The 23,614-nt window shown below is 42.5% G+C and overlaps 1 protein-coding gene across 1 annotated transcript; it reads left to right on the forward strand.

The window, feature by feature from the left end:
* Positions 1-257: 257 nt before the first annotated feature.
* lrp3 (low density lipoprotein receptor-related protein 3) lies at positions 258-18,330 on the forward strand. Its single transcript, XM_071910529.2, has 7 exons — positions 258-318; positions 2,623-2,761; positions 8,488-8,693; positions 8,957-9,573; positions 9,946-10,418; positions 14,206-14,338; positions 17,431-18,330. The coding sequence occupies exons 1-7, from the start codon at positions 258-260 to the stop codon at positions 18,328-18,330; spliced, it is 2,529 nt and encodes an 842-aa protein (XP_071766630.2).
* The last annotated feature ends 5,284 nt before the right edge of the window (positions 18,331-23,614 follow it).

Here is a 23,614-nt window from a genome sequence, read left to right on the forward strand (position 1 = left end):
TGCAACTTATCTTCATCATTACCGCTTTTATTTTGGCGATTTTGACCGGAAAACGTGTGACTTATTCTGGGGGGCTTGACACTGTTGTCTTGCTCAGAGAGCACCTTCGCTGCCGCTGCAAAGGATAATGAGCGATTTCACATAAAGGACTCTGCTGTGTGCACGGTCTGTCTCGGTTGAAAAGCTTCAGTAAGGGCCACAGATGTTGAGTAAAGTGTGGAAATTGTGTCCGAGATGACAATAGAAGTCCCCGGACCATGGGACTGATGGAGCTGCTGGTCAGAGTGCTGTGGTTCCGCTCTGCTCTGCTCTGTGTAGGTGAGAAATACAATGGATTTACAATGTTGTGATGTTATAACCAGGGACGAGGAAGGTAAACTCATTTTTTCTTTGCGGAAGAGTTTCATCGGATTAATCGTATAACAACGAAAATGTATGGCAGCCTATCAGACTGATCTAAGTTATACGATGATGGGTGTTTTAATGACAAACGGATAATTAATTTTTATATGTATTGGTGGTTGTTTGCCTCAGAATGATCGTCGCCTGGAGATCCTAGTTTACAAACCTATTAATTTACCACTACATCACTAGTTATTATAAAACCTGATATTCACAGCCGAATCCAGATTGTTGTTGTGTCTGCTGGTTTCTCCCGTACCACTTTGACAAGGTGATCTGATAGATGAAGAGCAAGTGTTTTCATGCTGTGATTGGATGGAGTAAAAATGATGAGGTTATCACTCTGCAGAGATCCTGTGCGGGTATTGATCTGTGGTGGGTAACCGATCGTGTTTAGTGTGGAAACATGGACGCTTTGTCACAAATCTGATGCTGCTATCAGCATTACATCACTGCTGCTCTGCAGTGAGGCAATCTCTCTCTCTCTCTCTCCCTCCCTCCCTTCCTTCCTTTCTCAATTTCATTTCAATACACTGTGCTTTATTGACATAAAAGTAGAGTAAACCATCAAACAAAAGACCACATTTCTTAATGAAATCTCTTGTATCAGTGTGTGTGTGTGTGTGTGTGTGTGTGGACAGTGGAAGATTGGGGTTACTGCTTGTAATAAACAGTGTAACTGTAATATATATGGTAGCGGACTCAGACTTTATAGCCGTATATATATATATATATATATATATACAGTATACTTCCTTGTATATGTAGGAGTGTAAACACACAAGTGGGGAAGATTTATGTGAACATATGAGTTCTGGGTGCGCACAAGCGTGAATGTTTTGGACAACAATGGTGAAGATTTGCGCTAAATAATGGTGTAAATACAGGCCTTTTCCACTCACAGTGCGATCGTTTGGCTTCAGAAGACTTAGATTATGCTGCATGAGCTGTACGGGGTGATTTTATGGTCATTCTTTGCTCTGTTTGGAGCTCTAAAGATCCGGTCCCTACTGACCTTAGCTGTTTTGGAGAAGGCTGCTACAGAGTTGTGCTGGTAACCTCCCTGTGTGTTATATGGACAAAGAACCTTCACCTGTGTTTCAACTGGCATGAGGGTGAGGAGCATTTTTTGGGTGAACTATTCCCAGCTTGTGGAGTGCATTTTGTATTCGCCCTACAAAATGGTTTTGTCGCACTTGATTTAACAGGCTTGTTTACAAGAGAATGGGATATGAATGACATATGAATGCACTCTTTTTCACTCAGTTATGTTTAGGTGTTTTTGCAGTGTTTTTACTGGAAAATGTTGCCCCGCTCATGTTAAAGGATAAGGCTGGTGTTTTTTAATGCATTTCTTACCGTCAACAAATCCTATGAAAATAACAAAATCAGCAATGAATTTGTTTTGCTAACAAGTCTCGTCCATGTAGCCGATGCCCAATAAAGCCTCATGTCCCAGCAGCCATAGAACTCCATTGTATTAAAAAAATCAGCCGACTTTTTCCTCAAACAACTTAATAAGCCGACTGTAAACACGTTTTCCATCTCAGGAAAGTAGTTCCATAGCACCGAAAATAGTCCCCGAGGTAATGAAGAATTTGTTCCCATTTGAATTTGATTTGGTAATAACTACAACAGCCTGACTTTTCATGGTAACAGTTAGCGATTTTTAAAATGTAAACTATGTCTTTGTGAGCTGTATTTAAAGGTTTTTAGCTTACAATTGGAGCCAATGACTTCCGGGTTGAAGGCTAAAAAGGGAACGTGGGAAATCAGAAAGTAATGGGAGGAGTAGAGCAAACACATTGTTGATTTGGTTATTTTCATAGGATTTGTTAACGATAAGAAATGTATTTAAAAACACCAGTGTTATCCTTTAATCAAGGCCAGTCAAATTGCAGTTTCTGCCTTCACCACTGATTGAACCTGGTTTGGGCTATTTTTTTCAGACAGGCGGTGTAGACATGAAGACGTTACTAAGGAGAAAACTATCAATATGGTGACACATTAACGTGTGTCAAGTGTAGCGTAGATGCTGTAGATGGGTATTCTGGTACTGATTTGCTAGGGTTATGACATAAATCCCATATCATTGAGTGTGTGTGAGGGAGCATATGTACATGTGTGTGCTTGTGTGGACATGTATGTGTGGGTACTTGTGTGCATGTGTGTGTGTGTGTGTTATCCTTTAACATTTCTCTCACTCTCTTTCTTTCCCAGCGGCCTGCAGTGGGCGGCTGGAGGTTCATACAGAGCGGAGGGGGGCCATCTACAGCCCCTCCTGGCCTCTCAACTACCCCCCCGGGGTCAACTGCAGCTGGAACATTCAGGGAGGTCAGGGAGAGGTCATTACCATCAGGTAGAACACACACACACACACACACACACACGTAGATTTGTTGTTATTGCAGCCTGACCTCCTGAAATTTTGTAAAAAAAGCACAAATTATTAAAATGCAAATACGTCTTTTATTGAAGTAGCGCAGTGAAGAGTAAGGGTGTAAGATTTCTACTGTTAAGTTTTAATTTTTAGCTAAAGTGTTTCTTATTTAACCATGTTTTATTTGCCTAAATGTAACCGTTAGCCAATCTTGAGGTGAAAATGGCAAGTCCAATTTGTGTTATTGTCACAGAATCCAATTCATGGTGGAGGAACCTATTCTTCACATAATTTGTGTCCACAACACATAATCTGCGTTTAAGAGTTCATTGCTCATTTCACGAAATTTGATGGCATCAGGTTGTTATTGGGAGTCACCTGAAATGTGAGGAAATACTGACTTACTACTTATCACTGACTTTGCTCCTCTCTGCTCTTCCCTCCTCCGGCAATCTTTGGCAAGCTTGATGCCCACATGACTTATGCAATCCAGGCAATGGCATGATCCAGTTTGCTGTAACATAAACAACCGGGATATGGGAAATCATGTGTTTTATATAAAAGTGTAGGGGTTCCTTTCAACTTTTCAATGTAACAAAAAATCTAAACTGCATTTGTGAGCATGAAACACTGTTTCCCTGTCACATATGTAAACATTTTTCTCTTGTTCTCTTCAAATCATTCAAAAAAGTAACTTTGTAACTTTTATCAGCATTTTATCACCTTATCAGCAAAGGAACATACCCAATAACTCTTCAAATATGCAGAACTGAAAAGTGGCTCCTAAAGATTTGTAAAATGCCTTAAACCTGCGATAAGCGATATCAGACCTTATAACCAATCCTGAAACTAATGTGTGCTATTTAGAGATTTCACTGAGACATAATGATATAATCCAATATCCAAACAGCAGCCAGCTGTGTTGCTGTTTTCACCTCTTTTCTAAAGCACGCTGACAGATTCTGGTCCTGAACGAAGCTCCTTCCGGACCATTCAGTAACTTTTCATTTTTATAAAACTAGCTTGTCTCCTCCTTCACTATTTAAAAGCGGCATTCTCCCCCTCCCATTCCACATTTTTTTTTTAGTAATGATGGAATCGATGAAGCGAATGAGTAAACTTGTTAAACTAGTAAACTTGCTACCTGCCTCTTCACTCTTCACCCTCCAGTGGTCGGAAAATCACTTATTGCAGCTTTAAAGGGATAATTTGGTTTTTAGGGAATCTCGCTATTTCTTCTACTTCCCCAGAGTCAGATGAACTCATGGATGCCTTTTTTACGTCTCTGCGTACAATTTGAAGGTATGAGAATGGTTGGTTTAGCTCAGTGGCTGGAGGTGTAGGGGCTCGAGTAGTAGCTCCTCTCAAAAGTAGGGAAATAGACCTTTTAACTTAAACAATTGGAAGGATAACTAGTCTAACAAAGCTTCATGATGGTACAGACTAGGACAGTAAGGCCTGGAATTGTCCCTTTGGTTGGCTTTCACACATGATAATGTGGCAAACTGCCGTTAGCCCCAAAGGGACGCTAGATGGCTATGTCATTACTAGACCTGTGAGGTTAAATAGCATGTTTTAGACAAAGTATAAACTTTTCTGTCATTCAGAAGTCACTTCTTAACCCGCAAAGTATTGTGCACACCCCCTTCTCTCTCTTACAGGTTTTGGTATATTGCCGAGGCACCTTTACTCTGAAGGGTCGGCGTCATCAGCATGGTAGCATTAGCTGTAGCTCCCAACTCCCAAAAGCTGCGTTTTGTGAAAACGGAAGACTTTATTGGAACTTTCATGGTGCCGTGTACATGATACGAAGCCCAAGGACATTCAATGTAAGTTTGAGCCACCAAGAAGCAGGCGTTTGGAAGGCGTCGCTAAATGAAGTTCTCGATAACAGTGTTTTGAAGAATGAATATTGGGACGCTAGTAATGGCAAAGCCCTCTACGTCCCTTTGGGGCTATGCAGCCAGAGGAACTGAAAGCAGCTTCCCCTAAATCTTTGTCCTGCAGAAAAGTAAAACTAAAAGATAGGAACCAGTGGATCTGAGGGTTCCGCCAGGGACAGATTTAGATCCTTAATGTAATCAGGGCTAAATCCATGAATTGATTTAATGGATTTAAAGACCAATAAAAGAATCTTGCATGCATGTATGTGTGTGTGTTTGTGTGTGTGTGTTGATGGTGCATGACAACATGCACCACAGATATTGCTAAGTGCTTTAGGGAAGTGCTGAAGCTGGCAAGTCGATTGATAGTGTTGTAGAATGGCTGACTGCTGCAGACCCAGACAGGATGACACACTTTCTCATTAGCTATACACACTTCTCACCAGACATGCACTGAAAGACAGAGTAACCCCCAAATATTATATACATTTTTGCAACTTTTAAAATTAGATTTGATTTCAAAAACCAATGTTATCAAGTCAGAAATGACTGCTAGGAAATATGATTTGGATCAAGATACAATTAACAGAAATTTTTGCACCACAAAAACATACATAAATATATGTATTTATATTTGATTATCAACCTAGCAATGTCTTTGCTGTTTTGTTGATTAATACATGTGCACTGATGATTAGATGTCTAGTAAATATTTGGGCTGCTTAGAGAGAGAGAGAGACAGACAGACAGAAAGAAAGAAATGCACTCTACTGCTATCCAGCATCTGCACCTACTGTCATATAGTCAGGCTGTCTAAACATGCAAGCGGAGTAGAAGGCAGGGAAGGGAGGCAGGGGTCAGGGGTCAGGGGTAGGGCTGCAACTAACGATTATTTTCATTGTCGATTAATCTGTCGATTATTTTCTCGATTAATCGATTAGTTGTTTGGTGAAAAATGTCGATCAGTGTTTCCCAAAGCCCAAGATGACGTCCTCAAATGTCTTGTTTTGTCCACAACCCAAAGATATTCAGTTTACTGTCATAGAGGAGTAAAGAAACCAGAAAATATTCACATTTAAGAAGCTGGAATCAGAGAATTTTGACTTATTTTTCTTAAAAAATTACTCAAACCGATTAATCGATTATCAAAATAGTTGCCGATTAATTTAATAGTTGACAACTAATCGATTAATCGTTGCAGCTCTAGTCAGGGGTCAGGCATTCAAGGCTGTTCCTGTCAAGGGCGGCCCCGAAAAAATTAAGAAAGAAAGAAAGAAAGAGGAAAAGAAGCGGGGTTATTGTGTGTCAGTGTCTGTGCTTGTATGTAAGATCTCAGGGAATATAGTGAGTATGTGTGGGTATGTATGCTATAGTAATATCATTGTCAGTCGTAGTAGGTTGTGATGAAAAGTTATAGGAGTCAAATTAAACGAAACCAAACTAAATCATTATTATCATTGAATAATGATGATAGTAATCTAAATGAACCAGTATTTCATAGCTGATGAATGTACAAATAATTGCAAAAAGAAATTATTACTGTAGTGATTTTAACAAGAGCTGAACAATGAAAAGAAAAAAAAATCGAAGTCACGACATGAATTTCTGCAGCTTCCCAGGCGCAGAGGCTGCAATTAATTACTTAATAGTTTTGACCAAACTGAGAAAAAAAACAAAAAAAACAGAAAGGTATGACAAGGAAAACGGTGATGATATGAATCACAGTTTAAATTGCAATAATCCAAGTCTTCTGGCGCCATACGATCGCTCTGTGAGTGGGAAAAAAATGAAATTTGATCCATTATTAGTCAAACTTTCCCTTTGTATCGGCCATGAAGCAGCCCTGCACCCTGCCCTGCTTTGACTCAGGACAGTGATGATCAGCTACACTGAGGCTCTCAGCTTCTCTGTGGCACATTTCCGCTTTGATTTGATAAGAAGCTTCTATCCGCAGACAAGAGAGATCAGAAGTCTGACTCTCTGATCGACTGTAGAGGGAAGCATTGTTAATAGGAAGATTTTTATCACAAAGATAGCCTATATCAAGATTTTCACTCCAAAAAGTGACACCTACTGTACAATATTTGATATCAGACAATTAAACCAAGTGATGATACTTTTTAAAGGATAGCAGGTAGCATAATTCCTTTGTTGACTAAATGAGAATACTTTTACAAACTGGATCGACAAGATTTTAGAGATAATGAATGATTAACTGCAGCTAATGGTTTTACTCCAAAATGTATACGGTGTTTTGAAAGAGAACTCTTCACACATACACAGTAAAAACAGTAAAAAACAGTAAAAAAAAAAAGATGACAGCCCAGTCCGCCAACATTGCGTCACACTGCTGTGCTTTGTTTTATTTTACAGACTTACAGTGACAGCCCATTATAATAATGCTTATCATTTTTACATGAACTTAACCACAAGTGAACCAGGATAGTTGACTAAGAACTCATTGTTATTCACAGCAGTGGCCTGTGGGATTTTTTTTGCAGGTGAATGGAAGATTCCACACATTCACTGCTGGGAGCTGCCCAGTACAACCAGTCTTACACTGTTGGCTGATGAGCCTTGCTCAGGGGCACATTGGGAGCAATTGATAATTGTAATTGTCCCTTGCACAGATTTTCCTAGCCAATTTGGTCTTGATATGGTGAACCTCTGGTCATTCACTTGCTCCTTAACCACAAGGCTTCACCATAGGTCTTTTTACTCCACCATCTTCAGTGACTCACCATAAACGTTTATTATTATGCTAGTCAAATATGATTTTTTTTTAGAATAGCTAACAGTGCTATTTGCTTTATTCACACAGTAGCCATATTTGATTTATGTCATAGTCGGAGTGGGAATTCCTACCCTGAAGATAGAAGACTGGAGACAGAAGTAAATAAACACCAAAGTTATCCTTGCATATGGTGGAGAGATGAGCAGAGTAGGTGAAGGTCCAAGTTAAAGACCACAATAACTGGATTGATGTTGATCCATAATGTGAGATAATGCTACTTCATGATGTTAAAATTATATTTATCTCCAAACCAACTAAAGTGAATTGCTTGTGACAGTAGGGTGAGGGACTCTAGATAATGCAGTCATTCTACTCAAATCGAACGTTCTCAGGAACTTGAAGGAAACTTCAGTGGAGACTTAATATTGATTGTATCTACAGTTGTTAAAGAGTAACTAAACCCCAAACCCAAATCTGTGTGAAGCCTGTCATCTAATGGTAAAAAGCATGCTTCATCTTCTATAGAGTACAACATGTGGTGACATTATCTAGCACCAAAGATCAGTCTATAGCTGATGACAATTTCAGTAGCATGCTTTTTACCATTAGATGTCAGGCTTTAGGATTTGAGTTTGGGGTTTAGTTGCTCTTTGTGTGTCTCCATGGGCTAGGGATGGACAGTTCAATTCCGACTCCTTGTAATGGAATGAAAATCAACACAAACATTTAAGTTGTACAACAAAAGTAATTTATTACATTACCACAAAATAGTACAAAACTGAATGTTCTACAAAGTCTGGTTAGCTGGTTAGAGTTTGGAGTCAAGATTGCAACAGGAGTCGACTCAAATTCCGTTTATTAGTAGAACTGATTCTCAGAATCGACTCTATGGGCCTCATCAAGGTCTACAATACACCTCTACAACCTTAAACACACCTTATGTCCTACAGCCAGAAACTCCTACAACCTACACCACAACACCCTACGTACAAACCTACACCACATACCCTACACCTTACATCCTATACCCTACTCCCTACAGTTCTGACAAAACAATGCTTATACATATCATTAATCCTCTCCACCAGCTTCCGTAACTTTGATGTGGAGGAGTCAGGAAGTTGTTCGGGAGACTGGCTCCTGCTGACTCCTACCTGGAATGGGGAATCCAGGCTGTGTGGCTCCATGTTGCCTCCTCCCTTCATCTCCACCAGGGGGCGTATTTGGCTGTACTTCCACTCCCAGGCCAACAGCTCCGGTCAGGCCCAGGGCTTCCGCCTCTCCTACATCAGAGGTGAGTTGGAGGTGGGATGATTAATAAATATTGCTTCGAAAGTACTGTTTCTGCCATTTGTTCCCATTCATTTCAGTACAGTATGAAAACAAAAGGCAAACATGGGCATTGTGAACAGGATGATGTGGAATTGGCTTCTTCTTGCTTTTAAAAAGTTATGATAGTCTGGCTAACTAATAAGTAGGAAATTGTTTTTTCCAATTTAAATAATTGTCAAAGTGTGACGTCAGTAAGACAGAGTGCATGGTTTCTTCTCTCTCCAGGTCATCTGGGCCAGAGCAGCTGTCAGTCTGACGAGTTCCTGTGTGGGAATGGGAAGTGTCTTCCTCGGTCCTGGAAGTGCAATGGCCTGGACGAATGCGGTGACGCCACCGACGAACGTAGCTGCTCCCCCCCTCCCACCGAGGCCCGGCCTGGCCCCTGCCCCCCGGGTGCCCTGCCCTGCACTGAGGCCCAGTCAACCCGCTGTCTGCCCCCCTCCCTGCGCTGTGACGGAGCCCCGGACTGCCCCGATGGCACCGATGAGCTGGGTTGCCCCGACACCGCTTGCGGTAAACGCCTGGGGAACTTCTATGGCTCCTTTGCTTCGCCCGATTTTTTCCGGGCCAACCGGAGTGCCGGGGCAGAGCTGCGGTGTTCCTGGTTGCTGGACACCCAGGACCCCAAACCCATCATGCTGCAGCTGGACCTGCAGCTGGGCCCCGGGGACTCGCTGCATGTCTACGATGGCCTGGTGCAGCGGGCAGAGCGCCTCCTGCAGGTGTTGTCGCATCATAACAACAGGCGTCCGACCCTGCTGGAGTCTAGTCGAGGACAGATGAGTGTGTTGTACTTGGCCCAGCCTCACAGCCCCGGACATGGCTTTAACGCCACCTACCAGGTACCAGGAAGACCCAGTCCACTGCAAACTGGACATATAGTTTTAGTGTATTTCATCATGTGGTATTGTATTGGAACACACTGCAAAATATTTGTAACACTTTCATAATACAGAATTACACCCTTTACAGTCCATGTCCCAGTGTCTCCAGGTTTATACCTTCTTTAATCCTCTCCTCTCCTTCATGTCCATCTCTCCTTCATGACTTTAGTGGATATAACAGTGAAATCAGTAAGGGATCAGAGCTTTCATCTGATCAGTGTGGTTGATGGAGACATTAGCTGGCCTAATGATTTGGAGATTGTAGTGGACACTATCAATTTAGCAGAGAACCAGTCTTCCTCCTGACATGTTTCGTCTCCACCCTTGCAGGTCAAAGGTTACTGTTTCCCTGGTGAGCGTCCCTGCGGCAGCGAGCAGGGTTGCTACTCCGAACGGCAGCGCTGCGACGGCTACTGGCACTGCCCGTCCGGCCGCGACGAGGAGGCCTGCCCGGCGTGTCCGGACGGGGAATACCCCTGCGAGGGTGGCACCGGAGCCTGCTACCCGGCCTCCGAGCGCTGCAACAACCAGAAGAGGTGTCCGGACGGGTCGGACGAGAAGAACTGCTACGATTGCCAACCCGGAAACTTCCACTGCGGGACCAACCTGTGCATCTTCGAGACGTGGCGCTGCGATGGCCAAGAGGACTGCTTGGACGGGAGCGATGAGAGGGACTGCCTGGCGGCGGTGCCCAGGAAAGTGATCACTGCTGCCCTGATCGGCAGCCTGGTCTGCAGCCTCCTGCTGGTCATTGCCCTCGGCTGTGCCTTCAAACTCTACTCTCTCAGAAGCAGAGAGTACAGGTGAGGGCGTAACACCTCGGTCTATTTCCTTATTTGTTCATTACTGCTCTACCTTCTTTCATCTCTTTTGCCTGTTATTTTCATGTTTTTCTTCTTCCTTTTGATTTATTCAGTGCTTAGTCCGTCTTACTGTCTCTCCCTTTTTTCCCATTGTCATTCTTTTCTCTCCTTCTCTCCCCAGTCTTTAATTGGTCTATCCTCATAGAGTCGATGATTGAGGGTCTTAATTTTAACCCAGGTTGATGATTTTGCGCTGCAGTTAGCTGAGTTCCCTTCAGCCCCCATTCACCCACGTTAGCCTGCATTTGCATTCTGCTCACCTAGCACTAGGCTGTGCTCAAGAGGTGCTCAAGGCAGAGCGTTAAAGCTGGTTCAAGCTTCACGTGGAAATGGACGCGACGGAGTGCGCATGGCCAAAATCATGTAATTGTGGCCATTGGAGTCACTCACAAGGTCCTGTACCACCTGAAATTTGAAACAATGCAGATCGGGCCCCAGCACTGTCGTTCATGATTGGCTGAACAAAGAGAAATACTACTGGCTGATTCCAGTGGGGCTATTTTTTCTGAATTTTCCTACAGCACCATAAAAGTACTTTTTTCAGGTGCGCAGTCGCCACGAGAAGTGTGAGAAGCATGAATGTTAAGGTACCGTTTTTTTCTCAGCTGTGGTGTTATTAGGTGTTGCTGTGGGCGGAAAAGCAGAGCTGTTACTGAACAGTGTATTTACCCTATCTGCTGAGGATGGCGAGTAAGAGAAAGAAAGAGAGGAAAGAAAGTGATAAGACGGGTTAATTTAAATAACTATATACAGCCTCTAAATATATATAACTGTTATTTACAATATGTATAACTTATGGAAGCCCATTCCCGCCACTCAATAAAATAAAAGACGACTCAATTCTGACTTTATATCTCACAATTCTGCCTTTTTTTTTTTTGCGCGCGAGAAAAAAAAGTCTGAATTCCGAGATATAAACTCAGAATCATGAAAAAAAAAGTCACAATTCCAAGATATAAAGTCAGAATTCTGAGATGTTCTGAGATTTTTTTTGTTGTTATTTTTTCCCTTAAGTTTTACACTGTCATGAAGGACAGGAGACATGAAGGAGAGATATAGATGAAGGAGAAGAGAAGCTTAAAGAAGGAGGTTTAAACCTGAAGAAAATGAGACATGGATTGTGTAAAACCGGGTATAACACAGTATTAATAAGGTCTTCCTAATATTTTGTCCACTGTCCGCAGTGTATTTTGATACAGCCATGGGTTCCTATACAGTAACATCCAATGCATTACAATAATGCTATATTCCCAGACTGCAGTAGACTGATCTTCCAGTACTAGGGCACTCCTTTGTAAATGTTGCATAGAAAAGGTTCTAAATTCTCTTATACGAATACATGAATATACGAATCATGCATACGAGAAAATTGGTATTCATCAAATGTGCGTATGTGCGAACATCTGTAAGTAATCTGCCTTGACAAATACCACATTTTCTAAACCACCATCATGCTTGTGCACAGACGCTCAGTAGCATAAAAATACAACCCTAATTAATCATACATGGTAACAACTTTCCCTTTAAATGCTGTGGAAACGTCACTACTGTCTCCATAACACTGAACATAGCTCAGACAAAGAGAAACAAGAAGAATATTTTTTTCTGATGCAGAAACTGAAAAAAGAGCATTGGCCTCTACTGATGTTTTTTGTTTTTGTTCTTTGGTGCCAAGTTGTTTTATTTAGTCTCCATCTCTGTTGCTAAGCGCTCATTGCTGTGGTGTTTCTGCACACAGTGGGCCTCATTCACAAAACGTGCGTACGATCAGATTTGATCTTAAAGTGTACTTACGAACGTTTCCACGAACATTTCGGCATTCATCATTTTTTTTCTTACCTGAATTGGGGGGGCATTACGCATGAAGTGGTGTCTGCTTAAAATGCCTTATTCTTTAAGGGAAATCTATTAAAGCAGTCCCAGACCTCATATCAACAACAAAATGTGTTTCCATTTGTAAGCCTGGTGATAATAACCATATTAACAAAGCTATAGGCCGATATGAACAAATTCATAGGCAATTCTATTCAATTGTAAACATAAGTGATTAAAGTGATTAATTATTATCGTATATATATATAATCATACATATTATTATATTATTTATTGATCAATAAAGTTCTATCTTATCTTACCACAGGAGAAACAGACTGTGCATCAAAGCACCATGTCCAAACGCATTTAAATCGCAAACAATAACACACCATAAACATTCAATTAATTTGTGACGCCAACCTAAACCTCCTACATGTGGTTTCCCCTGTCCAGGAGGGATCCACGACTCGTTGGTGCTGCAGAACAGCAGGGTGTCGTGCGTCTTGAGCAGGTGCTGCTGGAGACGCACGGCGCATATTGGACTGAATGGAAGTTAAATTAACCAGAGTCTCAAGACTAACTAGTTTGTCTCTAGGTGATAGAGGTTCTGCCTTGACCACATTGCTAAAGCCACACCTGATAAACCTTCAGACCCCTCAGCAGAGATCATATAATTATCATACGTGCACTCGCTCCGCCACAGAGCGAGCGCAGCATACTGAGCTGGAAGGCTGTGATGAGTTTGGACACCGCAGGAAGAAAGCTCCTGTCAACAGCTACAGTCAAAACCAGCAGTATTATTATATAGTCTAAAGTCTGAGCTTACCATCAGATGGAGATGCTGCTTGAATTAAACCAGTGTCCAACTCCGCTGACGACTGGACACCTGACAGCACAGTCTCCATATTATTCCCCCAATCCTTTTGGCAGCACCCTGCCGTCCGCCTGGAGCTAATAAACTGCATCTATTTGGAATTAGACTAACCCTAACCTAACTTAAGTCAAACCGTTTCTTTTTCATTTAATTCAAGGTGTGTGTTTCTGATGTTGCAGCATTGACAGCATCAGTGATTTCTTGCCATGTTTTTTTCTTCTCAGTTGCTGTCAGTCCACCGCTTACACTTTTAAAAAGTTCACTCCCGACAACAACACTTCTATTTCAGAGTTTGAATTTTTCTTCTTGGGTCTGTTTGCCATTCTCCACCACTCCAGTTATGCTTTCCATTTGCGCACGACCCTTCAGACAGCAGGCCTTTTATGGAGTTGCCAGGGCGTCTACCTATGCTAATCAGCATCAACAGGCACGCGCATCCAATTAAGGAACAAGTGGCATTCATCATCAGATACACCTGGAATACGCAAAAATCGAGACTCTGCGCATGCTTCATGAATCCCACGTTGGTTTTGCGTAGGCATGTTTCTTAAGAACAAAAGTAAGAACAATTTAAGAAAAGTTTTGTGAATGAGGCCCAGTGTGTCCAGTGCTGTGACGTCTTTTTCCTTGGATTTTCTGTTGATGCAGTTTGAGTTTCTGTAGGTGGCGCTCTGTTCTTTGTCTTCTCAGCCTTGGTGGCTATCGCTGCTAATGCTAACAACCCTGTTTCAAACAAACAGCCTGGGAAAGGATGGTCACATAGGCTGCAATTGTGTCATATCGCTGTTGATGCCGCAGACACTGCACATTATGTTAAAAGTATAAATTAACTCTCACGCTTTTGTTGGACTAAGATGCTGTCCTCATCAGCTCTAACTTTAACCCTTGAACTCTCCTCTCTGTGTTCATCACTTCAATTCTTTCCTTTCATTCTCCTTAGCTCTCTCTTTCCCTCCTCCATTCTCTGTCTCTGCTGCCTCTCTCTCTCTCTCTCTCTCTCACCCTCTTTCTCTCTTTCCCCCCCTCTCTCCTCTATAGAGCCTTTGAGACTCAGATGACTCGCCTGGAGGCGGAGTTTGTTCAGAGAGAGGCTCCGCCCTCTTACGGTCAGCTGATTGCCCAGGGCCTCATCCCTCCGGTGGAAGACTTCCCTGTATACAACCCCACCCAGGTAACATATAACTGTAACACCTTAGCTATGGCACCACCCAGGCAAAAAATACATATCTTACATATCAGTCTACATATAGCCAGTAGACTATACATATCACTCTGCATACAGGCAGTAGACTATACATATCACTCCGCTGGGGGTGGGAAAATACACTCAACTCATGGTACGATACAATACACGATATGGGATTTACGATACAATACAGGTATGATTTCACAATTACAATGAGATAGCAGTGTATGGCTCAGTAAGATTAGTTTATTCTTGTCCTTTTTGCAAGCAAAACCACGGATTAATTTTGAAGCCAATAAGGAAGTGGCGACAGCAGCAGTTCCAATAACGTCCGCTAGAGGTCGGCTCCAAAATGACTCCAAACTGCCCAACTCCACGCAAGTCAATGGGACCACAACCCAACTTCTGCTAAAAATATAAAGTCAATACAATTTTTCTACAAGAGGTTATGGACTCAGTAGCTAATTTCACTTCTTCTAGTGTACCAAAGGTGCAACAGAGAGCAGTGTTTTCCACAGAATTCGAATGTACTTGTGGTGGTAGGTGGGTTGGCAGTTTGGGGGGGGCGGGGTGAGTGCCTTTTTGTTCTTGTATTCTCTTATATTGTCAATATATAGGCTAATATCAATAAAGGATCCCACTACCTGGATGGCTGAAAAATTATCTAATGTACTCCATTTTAAATAGTTCCATTTGTCAAACAAATAACTAACCTGTAGATATCTAAAGTACTTTGTGTCAAAGATAACATAACTTAAAAATATAAGCAGTGCTACACTGTTCTGTTTGTTGCTTGCTTTTGTCTGCAAGGTGAAGAATAGAAATGAGACTCCTTTTACAGAGAAATCAGCTGTTCTGCCCCTCTGCCCTGCTGCATCTCTCTGCTGTCAGTCTCTCCTGGATCTTTACATCGTTACATTACAGACTTTGATATTATTATCTAACATTACTCTGTTTTACTGCTCAGCTCCTCTGGTCCAGACTGTCCTGCTCCTCCTCAGGACCAGTCCTTTTCCTTCTTTGAAAATATTTTTCAATATTAATCTGGATTGAGGGAGCAAACATTCAGAGTCAGAGTTAAAAAGTTAATATTAACGTTATCAGTCCACTCAGTGGATACTGACTAGCAGCTAGGCTATACAGCGTGCTAATCTCGGAAACTCAGCTGTATTCCGAGTAACGTTAACTGTTAGTTCTTCTTTTCGGGAATTCAGTCGGCCGTCTTCTTGGCATGGAAAAAAAATATCCCTCACACGTGTGCAGTGGGAGGCGAACAGACGGGTCCGGTGAGAAAGCGAGTGAGCGAGAGAGAGAGAGAGAGAGAGAAAGAGGGAGAGCGAGAGAGAGAGGTCGCGTGGAACAATTAGGGGCTGAGCGAATCAATGCGCTACACGCAGTTTTACGATTATATAGTTTCATATAAAGTTTTCTGTGTGTGGGAAACCCTGGAGGGGTAACTTAGAGCGAGGGGAGATTGTCCACTAGTTAATCGATCGCGGATGGCGTCGTTCTCTCGGACGGATAAAAAAATAAAAATAAAAAATGCTAAAATGGGTCGCCAAATATACTTTGGCGGCCGTTAATATACCTGGGCGGCCCGCCCAAGTAAAGTCTATGTGTGGGAAACACTGAGAGAGCGTTGTGATGAACCACTTCGGATTCATTTGCAAATATTATAGCCAAAGCAGCAAGCATTTTTCTACATTTCCTCCCATCCCTACACTTTAATTATAGACAGTAGACTATACATATCAGTCCACATGTAGACAGTAGACTATATTGTATATACCACTCTATGTAGACTGTACATCTAACATTCTAAAGCTATATTTGTTCCATCTGTATTGTACAGGTGTGTTACTCTGGTCTCTCCATGCTCGACAGGTTGTGTAGTGACCGTAAGCATTTTCATTAGCTGGGTTCCTGAGGTTAATGTTCTGTTAATTGTCTGCTAACAGGCCTGGAAAGGCAGCTGACTTGTTGTTTAATGAGCAGACTGAGGCTTAGTGGGCTGTTAGCTAGCTCCCTGCTGCTTTCTGCAGCCCTCTCATTAGCCTGAGAGGATTATTGCACCTAACACTTGCGTGCACAGTCACACATGCATGCTCACTTACATGTATGCTCACACACACAATAATATACGCTCAGAAAAATGCACACTCAAATATGCACGGTCACACACATGCATGCTCATGCACATGAACACAGACATGCACAGTCACACATGCACAGTCTGCACATACATGCACATTGAGTCATGCACACAAATACACACACACACACACACACACACCTGCATACTCAAAAACATGCGCACCGACGTACATGCATATGCGCACACATGCACACTGCTTCACATACACATACACACACATGCAGGCTCATGCCTCCAGCCTCCATTGCTTGTCCTTGGGAAAGGTTGTCATCAGGCTGATGCTCTGCCTCTGAGATAGCACCTCGCTGTTTGATATTCAGCAAGGTGCGTTTGATAATGCAGCAGAGAGGACAAAGACGGCCGAAGCCGTATGGAGGGAACCACAAGGGAACAAAGAGGTTCAGTCAGACAGCAGACATGTGATATGATAGTGGGCACATGACAGGACTGTCTAACAGCGGATGTGTGGTTCAGTATCACTGCAGTTGAAAAGTGGCTTTGGACTTTCTGAAATGTTGTCTGTAAAATATCTGTCCAAAACAACCTCCCAGTATTGTCATATTCGCTGTTGCTCTCTTCGTCAAAGTTGTATGACCATGAGTTGGTGCATTAGAATATTGACAAGTGCATTTCTTTGTTTTTGTCTTGGGAGAGCATGAAATATGTCCACCATTAACTGACACAAAATAACAAGAACACTAATAAATTCTTGTAAAACCTTTCCTATTTAGCTGGTGGATGTTTTTTTTGTTGTTTTTTTTACATGCAGGAAACCTATTTGTTCACTTCAACCCAGCTGTTGGAAACACACAAAGTTCACATTTTCTTTTTCGCAACATTTGCCTAAAACTCTGTCTCTCTCTCTCTCTCTCTCTCTCTCTCTCTCTCTCTCTCTCTCTCTCTCTCTCTCTCTCTCCTCTAGGCCTCTGTATTACAGAACCTGCGGTCAGCGATGCGAAGGCAGATCAGGCGTCACTCGTCGCGGCGCTCCTCCTCCTCCCGTCGGCATCTCGGCCATCTGTGGAGTCGCCTGTTCCACCGCGGAGCCCGAGCCAGAGGCCACGCCCCCCTGCTTGATCCCCCCGGTCCCACACAGATCACCCTGGGGCTCCACAGCTACCGCACTGTGGAGGAGGAGGGGCCTAGGGGCATACCGACTACACCGACTCCATCCCCAGCCCCGGCCCCGGGCTCCTGCTCCTTAGCTGCCATGGACCTGGAGCTCCTGCCCTCCGAGTCCCTTCCCTCACCCCTCTCCTCCCAGTCGGCTTTGGACACTACGGAGGAGGAGGATGAGCTATCAGCCGGGTCACCTCAGAGCTGTGTCAGCAGGGAAAGCAACAGGGCCCCACGATCCGGGCCCCCCACCCCTGGTCACAGTAACTCTTCAGCCCCTGGCAGACTTCCCCCCACCTTCCAGGATTGCCCCACGCCCTCCTACCACTGCCGGGCATCCAGGAAGCTGGTTCTGGACCTGGCGGTTAACCTGAGAGGTGTTGCCTTGCGGCGCTACTCCCCCCTGGGACCCTTGTCCCCTGTCCCGCCCTCATTGGCCTCTAGTGGCCCTCAGATACACAGAACCAGACCCCGAACCCAGGGGCAGGAGGGGACTTCACCCAACGAACCCTCACCCTCCTCTGGGGGAGCAGAGTACAGCAAGAGCTGCCATACCCTGGAAGTGCCAAACAGGGAGGGGAAGAGCAGGGAGGGAAGGAGGAGGGAGGAGAGGAGCAGGGTGGGGAGGTCCAGCAGGAGTAGCAATGATGAGGGAGGAAATGCAGACAGAGGAAGGGAGGGAGACGATTCCACGCTGAGGTTTTGAGGAAGATGCTCTCCCTGGCCTCACTCTGTTAAGACTTAGTGCCAACAACATCCACCCTGCTGAGGTGCTGTTTTGCAGTAGACCCTTACCTCTGACCTCCCTGTGGAAGTGGGGCAACAGAAAAAAGGATTTGCCTACAGGGATTATTAGAGGGTCATATTAACACACTAGTTTGACCACATAGTAAACTATCATTAGCTTTGTTTCCATCCAACTGTCAAGTGAATTTTTATGCAAACTTTTGAAATGTTGCGAATTAGGTATGTTTCAATCACAGAATTTGAATGGATAGAATGGTCATTCCCATTCAAGTCAATGTTCCTGGATGGTTGGAGCGGCAACCATTTTTATGTGTACCACTGGGCTAGCTTAGGGTGCCCCCAAACCGGGACCCTTAAGTGTAGGCCTACCGCACGTTCATGCACGCGCACATGTATGCGCTTATGCACGCACCATAGGCGTTTTCATCAGGATGGGGGACAATTATTTCAGCGCTTAGCACACCTAGTGACTGCACCTTTCAACACCATGGACAGCGCCTCAGCAAACGAAAAATGATGTTTTGTCTCCAAAAATCCAAAAAACATAGTTTATTTGAAAACTGTATAATAACACTAGTAAACACAAAACACCGCTAAGCCACCGCTTATGTTTGGCCGTCTTAATATGATCTTTTATGTCGGCATTTCCACCGTGCGCGACCGAAAATGTACTCTTGCAGTGTGTGCAGAACGCAGCATTTTCGTTGCCGGCTACTTCACGAAGAAAAGAGTAAGCCTTCTGGAGGTCTTTAGAAAAGACCGACTTTCTCTTCGGCATGACAGCTGACCGTTAGCGTACTGACAGATTCTGTCAGACAGAGCCACAAGCGTCATAGGCTAGCACCAGCCTTGACAACGACACATTGATTGATTGACACACATACAGACAAATCAGTGTTGAATTCATACACGTGGTGCATTGTTTATGTTTTTTGATTGGGTTAGGTAATAATGAGCAGGACAGAACATGATAAACGTCTATGTAAGCGCTGAAAACAAGTATAATACTATTATTATTATTTTAATTGTGGTGAAAACCGGGACAATTTGGTAGTGAATGTTGAAAACCGGGACATTTTAGTGTTTTACAGATATTCGTCGGGACTCGGGACACCCATCTTGAAACCGGGACAATCCCGGACAAACCAAAGCAGTGGAAAACTGGAATTGCAGCTGAATTAAGTTGTCACTCATGCCACCACTAGGTGGTGATCTTACAAGTTGCTGCTGTCTTTTTAAGTAGGTCAAAAGTTTTGACATCTCTGCACTGCTAGTAGAAGTGGTTATAGTTGAGCTAGGGCTGCACAATTAATCGTATATTAATCGCGATGTCGATATTGGCTTCCACAATTAATTGATTGTGGCCGCGGGCGATTATTCACGCTGGGTTTAGCTTGCTCTGGTGTAGGGCTGCAACAGTTAGTCAATGTAATCAAAACTCAAATTACTTGAATTTTGACCCAGTTTGCCGCTGACCTTTCAAAGTGCGTATAAACTCTTCCATTAGCTTGGATCCAAGTGTAGTATACAATGAAGCACGGGTTACGGGGTAAAATATTTCCTTTTTAATCTCCGACCAGAGACGCAGTACACAGGCAAACGTACTACTTCCTTATTTACACTAATTCTCCCGCGGGTCCTTATGGGAAACTTCAAAATAAAAGCCCACAAACACCCAAATAGACTTCTTACAAAATAAGTGTCTTAGAATACAAATGCCCAAAAACTAAGGCTACAGAGGTGATGGTCCCGGAAAAAAAAACAACGGACCCGGTGCACCGGAATCACAGGTTCAAAGATTTGTACATTTAAATGTTATTTTATTTATAGGTTTATAAAATACATTATGAATGTGAAGGCATTTCGGTTAACTTAAAATGCTCAAGTGCAATAAAACAAAATGGATGAATAATCATGATAAATAATCGTGATCACAATATCGAGCAAAATAATCGTGATTATCATTTTAGCCATAATCGTGCAGCCCTAAGTTGAGCTAACCTGTTTCTGCTGATGTCCATTAGCTTGTTGAAGTTAGCGAATGCTACCGTTTCTTCTACACTAAAGGTAGGCTAAGCTATGTTAGTTTATAGCATTTAAGGGGCTATATTAACTTAAAGGTACCTGTTTGACGATGCTTACCAGCTAGGTTTGTTAATATGCTGATTAACGTTAACCTCATCGCTAACAGCAGATTTCAGTTGAGTTTTGACAGTTTGCTAAGCACTCGTACAACAGTCTGCACAGTTCTCAAGCAAGTGTGACAGACTTTACAGCCTTAATGCCTAGACTTCCGTTATCACCATAGCAGCTAACCCTTAAAATTCCAAATTACAATGACAAACAGTAGAAGGACCGCTCTATCCATTCAAGTTCTGTGGTTTCCATTGGCTAGGTTTTAGCGCAAACTACATTGCCATCGACATTTTAGAACATCCGGAACCACTTTTCAACTGTTGTGCAATGATATTGACCCATTCATCGGCAGAGGTGGTAGAAGTACACAAATTCCTTAATCAAGTAAAAACAAATGCAAATACTCATCTAAAAATATGCTCTGGTAAAAGTTGAAATACCATTTGAAATCCTTTTCTCAAGTCAGAGTATAAAAGTACATGGTCTTAAATTTATTTAAAGTATACAAGTAAAAGTAATCCTCTAAAAAAGGCATTTCTAATGTGCTAAACTCTGAATCACTTTTATGTCAGCCAATCACATTTGGTACGTGATCAGCTGCTTCCTGAATGGAAGTGTCTGATATAAAAAATTAAAAAAACACCAAAAAAAACAAAAAAACAGTTGATGATTTCCCAAGAGTAACAAGTCTGTTGAAAATGTAGCGAGTAGAAAGTATAGATATTTCTGTTGAAATGTAGTGAGCAAAATTAAAAATGTCTAAAGTGAAAGAAAAACTTGAGTTAAGTACAGATACTTGAAAATCTTACTTAAGTACAGTAACAAAGTATTTTAATTTGTTACTTCCCACCTCTGTTCACCGGGTCAATCAAGCCAAGCCTACATCATTATTTATTTGACAAATGCGTTTCCATTGCTATTCATTTCAGAATTTCTTTATTGATAAAAACATGTTCCCACTTCAAACACACATGAAGAACATTTTTGCGATATTTGAGAAATGTTACTTGTTACTTGGATGGAAACCCAGCTGATGTGTGTCCTAGTGTATGGAGGGTTAGGGCCAAACTGTCCACTCACTTGAATGAACCGGCCTCCTCAGTGTCTGTGTCTGCATTGATGGTCATTCAGTGTGGAGAAGATTTTATGTGAATGTCCAGGAAATGTTGAATTGATGTCGGGAAGAGAGACCTCGTCGGGAATATTGATTGTTTCCGGAGTCCTTTTCATCTCAGCAGTACATCTACAGTGCTGCTGACTGTACACTGCAGATGTCTGGACTGTTGCTTTATTCCAGGAGAAATTAACATCTGTGTCAAGGAATTTTGTATGAACGGACATTAAAGAAAAGACTTCTATTTTCCAGTCTACAACAGAGACCTGTAGTAGTCCTACTGTGTATTTCTCTCTCTGCCTTGACAAACTTTGAACTTGATAAATAGCCTTGGTCACCTGTCTCTCTGATGATTTTTCTAAAGCTGTTTGTCTGGCATACGATGCTGGAGGCCTTTTTCTAAACACTGTTGGACTCTTCTCGAGAATGTACTGGTTTAACTTCCTTGAAATCAGTTAAACTCTCCCTCTTTCACAGTAACACCTTAACCCCGAATGGAAAGGTCAGGTAGCCAATATAGAGAGAGTGCAATACAGTTAGAATGGGACATGACGTGCAGCCAGATGCTGGTTGATTTTAGCCGTGGGAAGCCTGTGTAACCTGGAGAAAAAACACAGAAAACACGCACATCCCAGTCACAGGTAGTAAATCATGATGTAGCTAACCAACCACCATTTGGAGTCCTTTTCTATTCTAAAACATCTAGTTGGCAGGTAAAAGGGGAGTCCTATTCTAAAAATGATGTTTGGCTGGAATACATTGTCCTTCCTGCTGTATTTTCTCCAGGTGAGCTGAATGTGCCATGCCAGCCTCATGTGGTTCCTACTTATAGAGGTTTTGTTATGAACGGCTGCTGTTAAGAGTTAATGTGCCATTAGAGACATCTCCATACCCACCCTAGTTAGTCCCACCAAATGATCTGTGTGGCTTTGTTTTTTGGTCTTTATTTGGGACATGGAGAGACATTACATTTCAATATGTTTGTAAGATCATCCCAAATTTCAGTTTAAAGGACAGTTCCACAGTGATTTGAGTTTAGGCAAATTTTTTACCTTTTCTATCCCGTTGATGTTAATTTTACATGCATTCGCCATGATTAAAGATATTTCTAAATCAGTTTTGCCAAACCTCTCAGGCTCATTCACTCCCATTCAATTCCAGACAGCATAGAAAACAATTCCATAGATGTCTAATTTGGTTGGTAAAGATAACAGTAATCCATCACTGTGAATGAGAAGCCGCCAATGCAAAGTTGCATCAGAATGCTGATCAGGCCATCACACTTTTACATTTTGAAAGAAGTTCAAGTCCCCGTTCTATGTTAATGTGCGCATTGGGGGACACCGTGAGAGCCGAGACGCAACAGGAGGGGGCGTCTTACTTCCGCTTTCTGTTCCTCTGATTTCCACTTTTTCCTTTTCCAAAATAACATTTTCAACCGTGGTTACGTTAGGACCTGCCTCCTGTCAATCACAACCCATTCAAGCCAACAGACAAACCAAAGCAAGACATTACTGACAGCTATAGTCTGTAAAATTAAGCGGAAAATAAAGCTCGATTTTACACAAGAACAGCTTAAAATTGGAACCCTCTTCTTAATATAGAGTAATTAGACGGCATTCATTTCAAAGTATTTACTTTGAAAAACAACTAAGACAAGGAAAAAAATAGTATATATCTCATAATGTGATCAAAGCACTGGCAGACAATCTACTGTGATGTAAAAGAGGAAGGGAATGCAGGCAAAGCAAAAACTCCAATCACACTGGAATGGTCCTTTAAAGCCTGTCCCTCCTCATTGGCCTTACGGGAGAGAAATAGATAAAGCTGCTGTCTGACCGTGGATTGTTGGATTGAACAGGTTTCATGGGTCCAAGGGTCGTGAAACTCATATAAATGACCATAGAAACTTTCAATGCATTTAATTTAAGAAGCTGAACCCACCAATATTGCAGTAATGTGGTTTATGTGAACTGTTGATGAGGAGATTAAG

The sequence above is a fragment of the Centroberyx gerrardi genome, chromosome 1 (assembly GCF_048128805.1).
Source record: "Centroberyx gerrardi isolate f3 chromosome 1, fCenGer3.hap1.cur.20231027, whole genome shotgun sequence".
Taxonomy (NCBI): Eukaryota; Metazoa; Chordata; class Actinopteri; order Beryciformes; family Berycidae; genus Centroberyx; species Centroberyx gerrardi.

Excerpts from the sequence above, each read along its gene's own strand:
- lrp3 (XM_071910529.2), top strand. The coding sequence starts at position 258 with ATGGGACTGATGGAGCTGCTGGTCAGAGTGCTGTGGTTCCGCTCTGCT. Across the intron at positions 319-2,622 it reads CTCTGCTCTGCTCTGTGTAG|CGGCCTGCAGTGGGCGGCTG; the intron begins GTGAGAAATACA and ends TTTCTTTCCCAG. Across the intron at positions 10,419-14,205 it reads CTCAGAAGCAGAGAGTACAG|AGCCTTTGAGACTCAGATGA; the intron begins GTGAGGGCGTAA and ends TCTCCTCTATAG.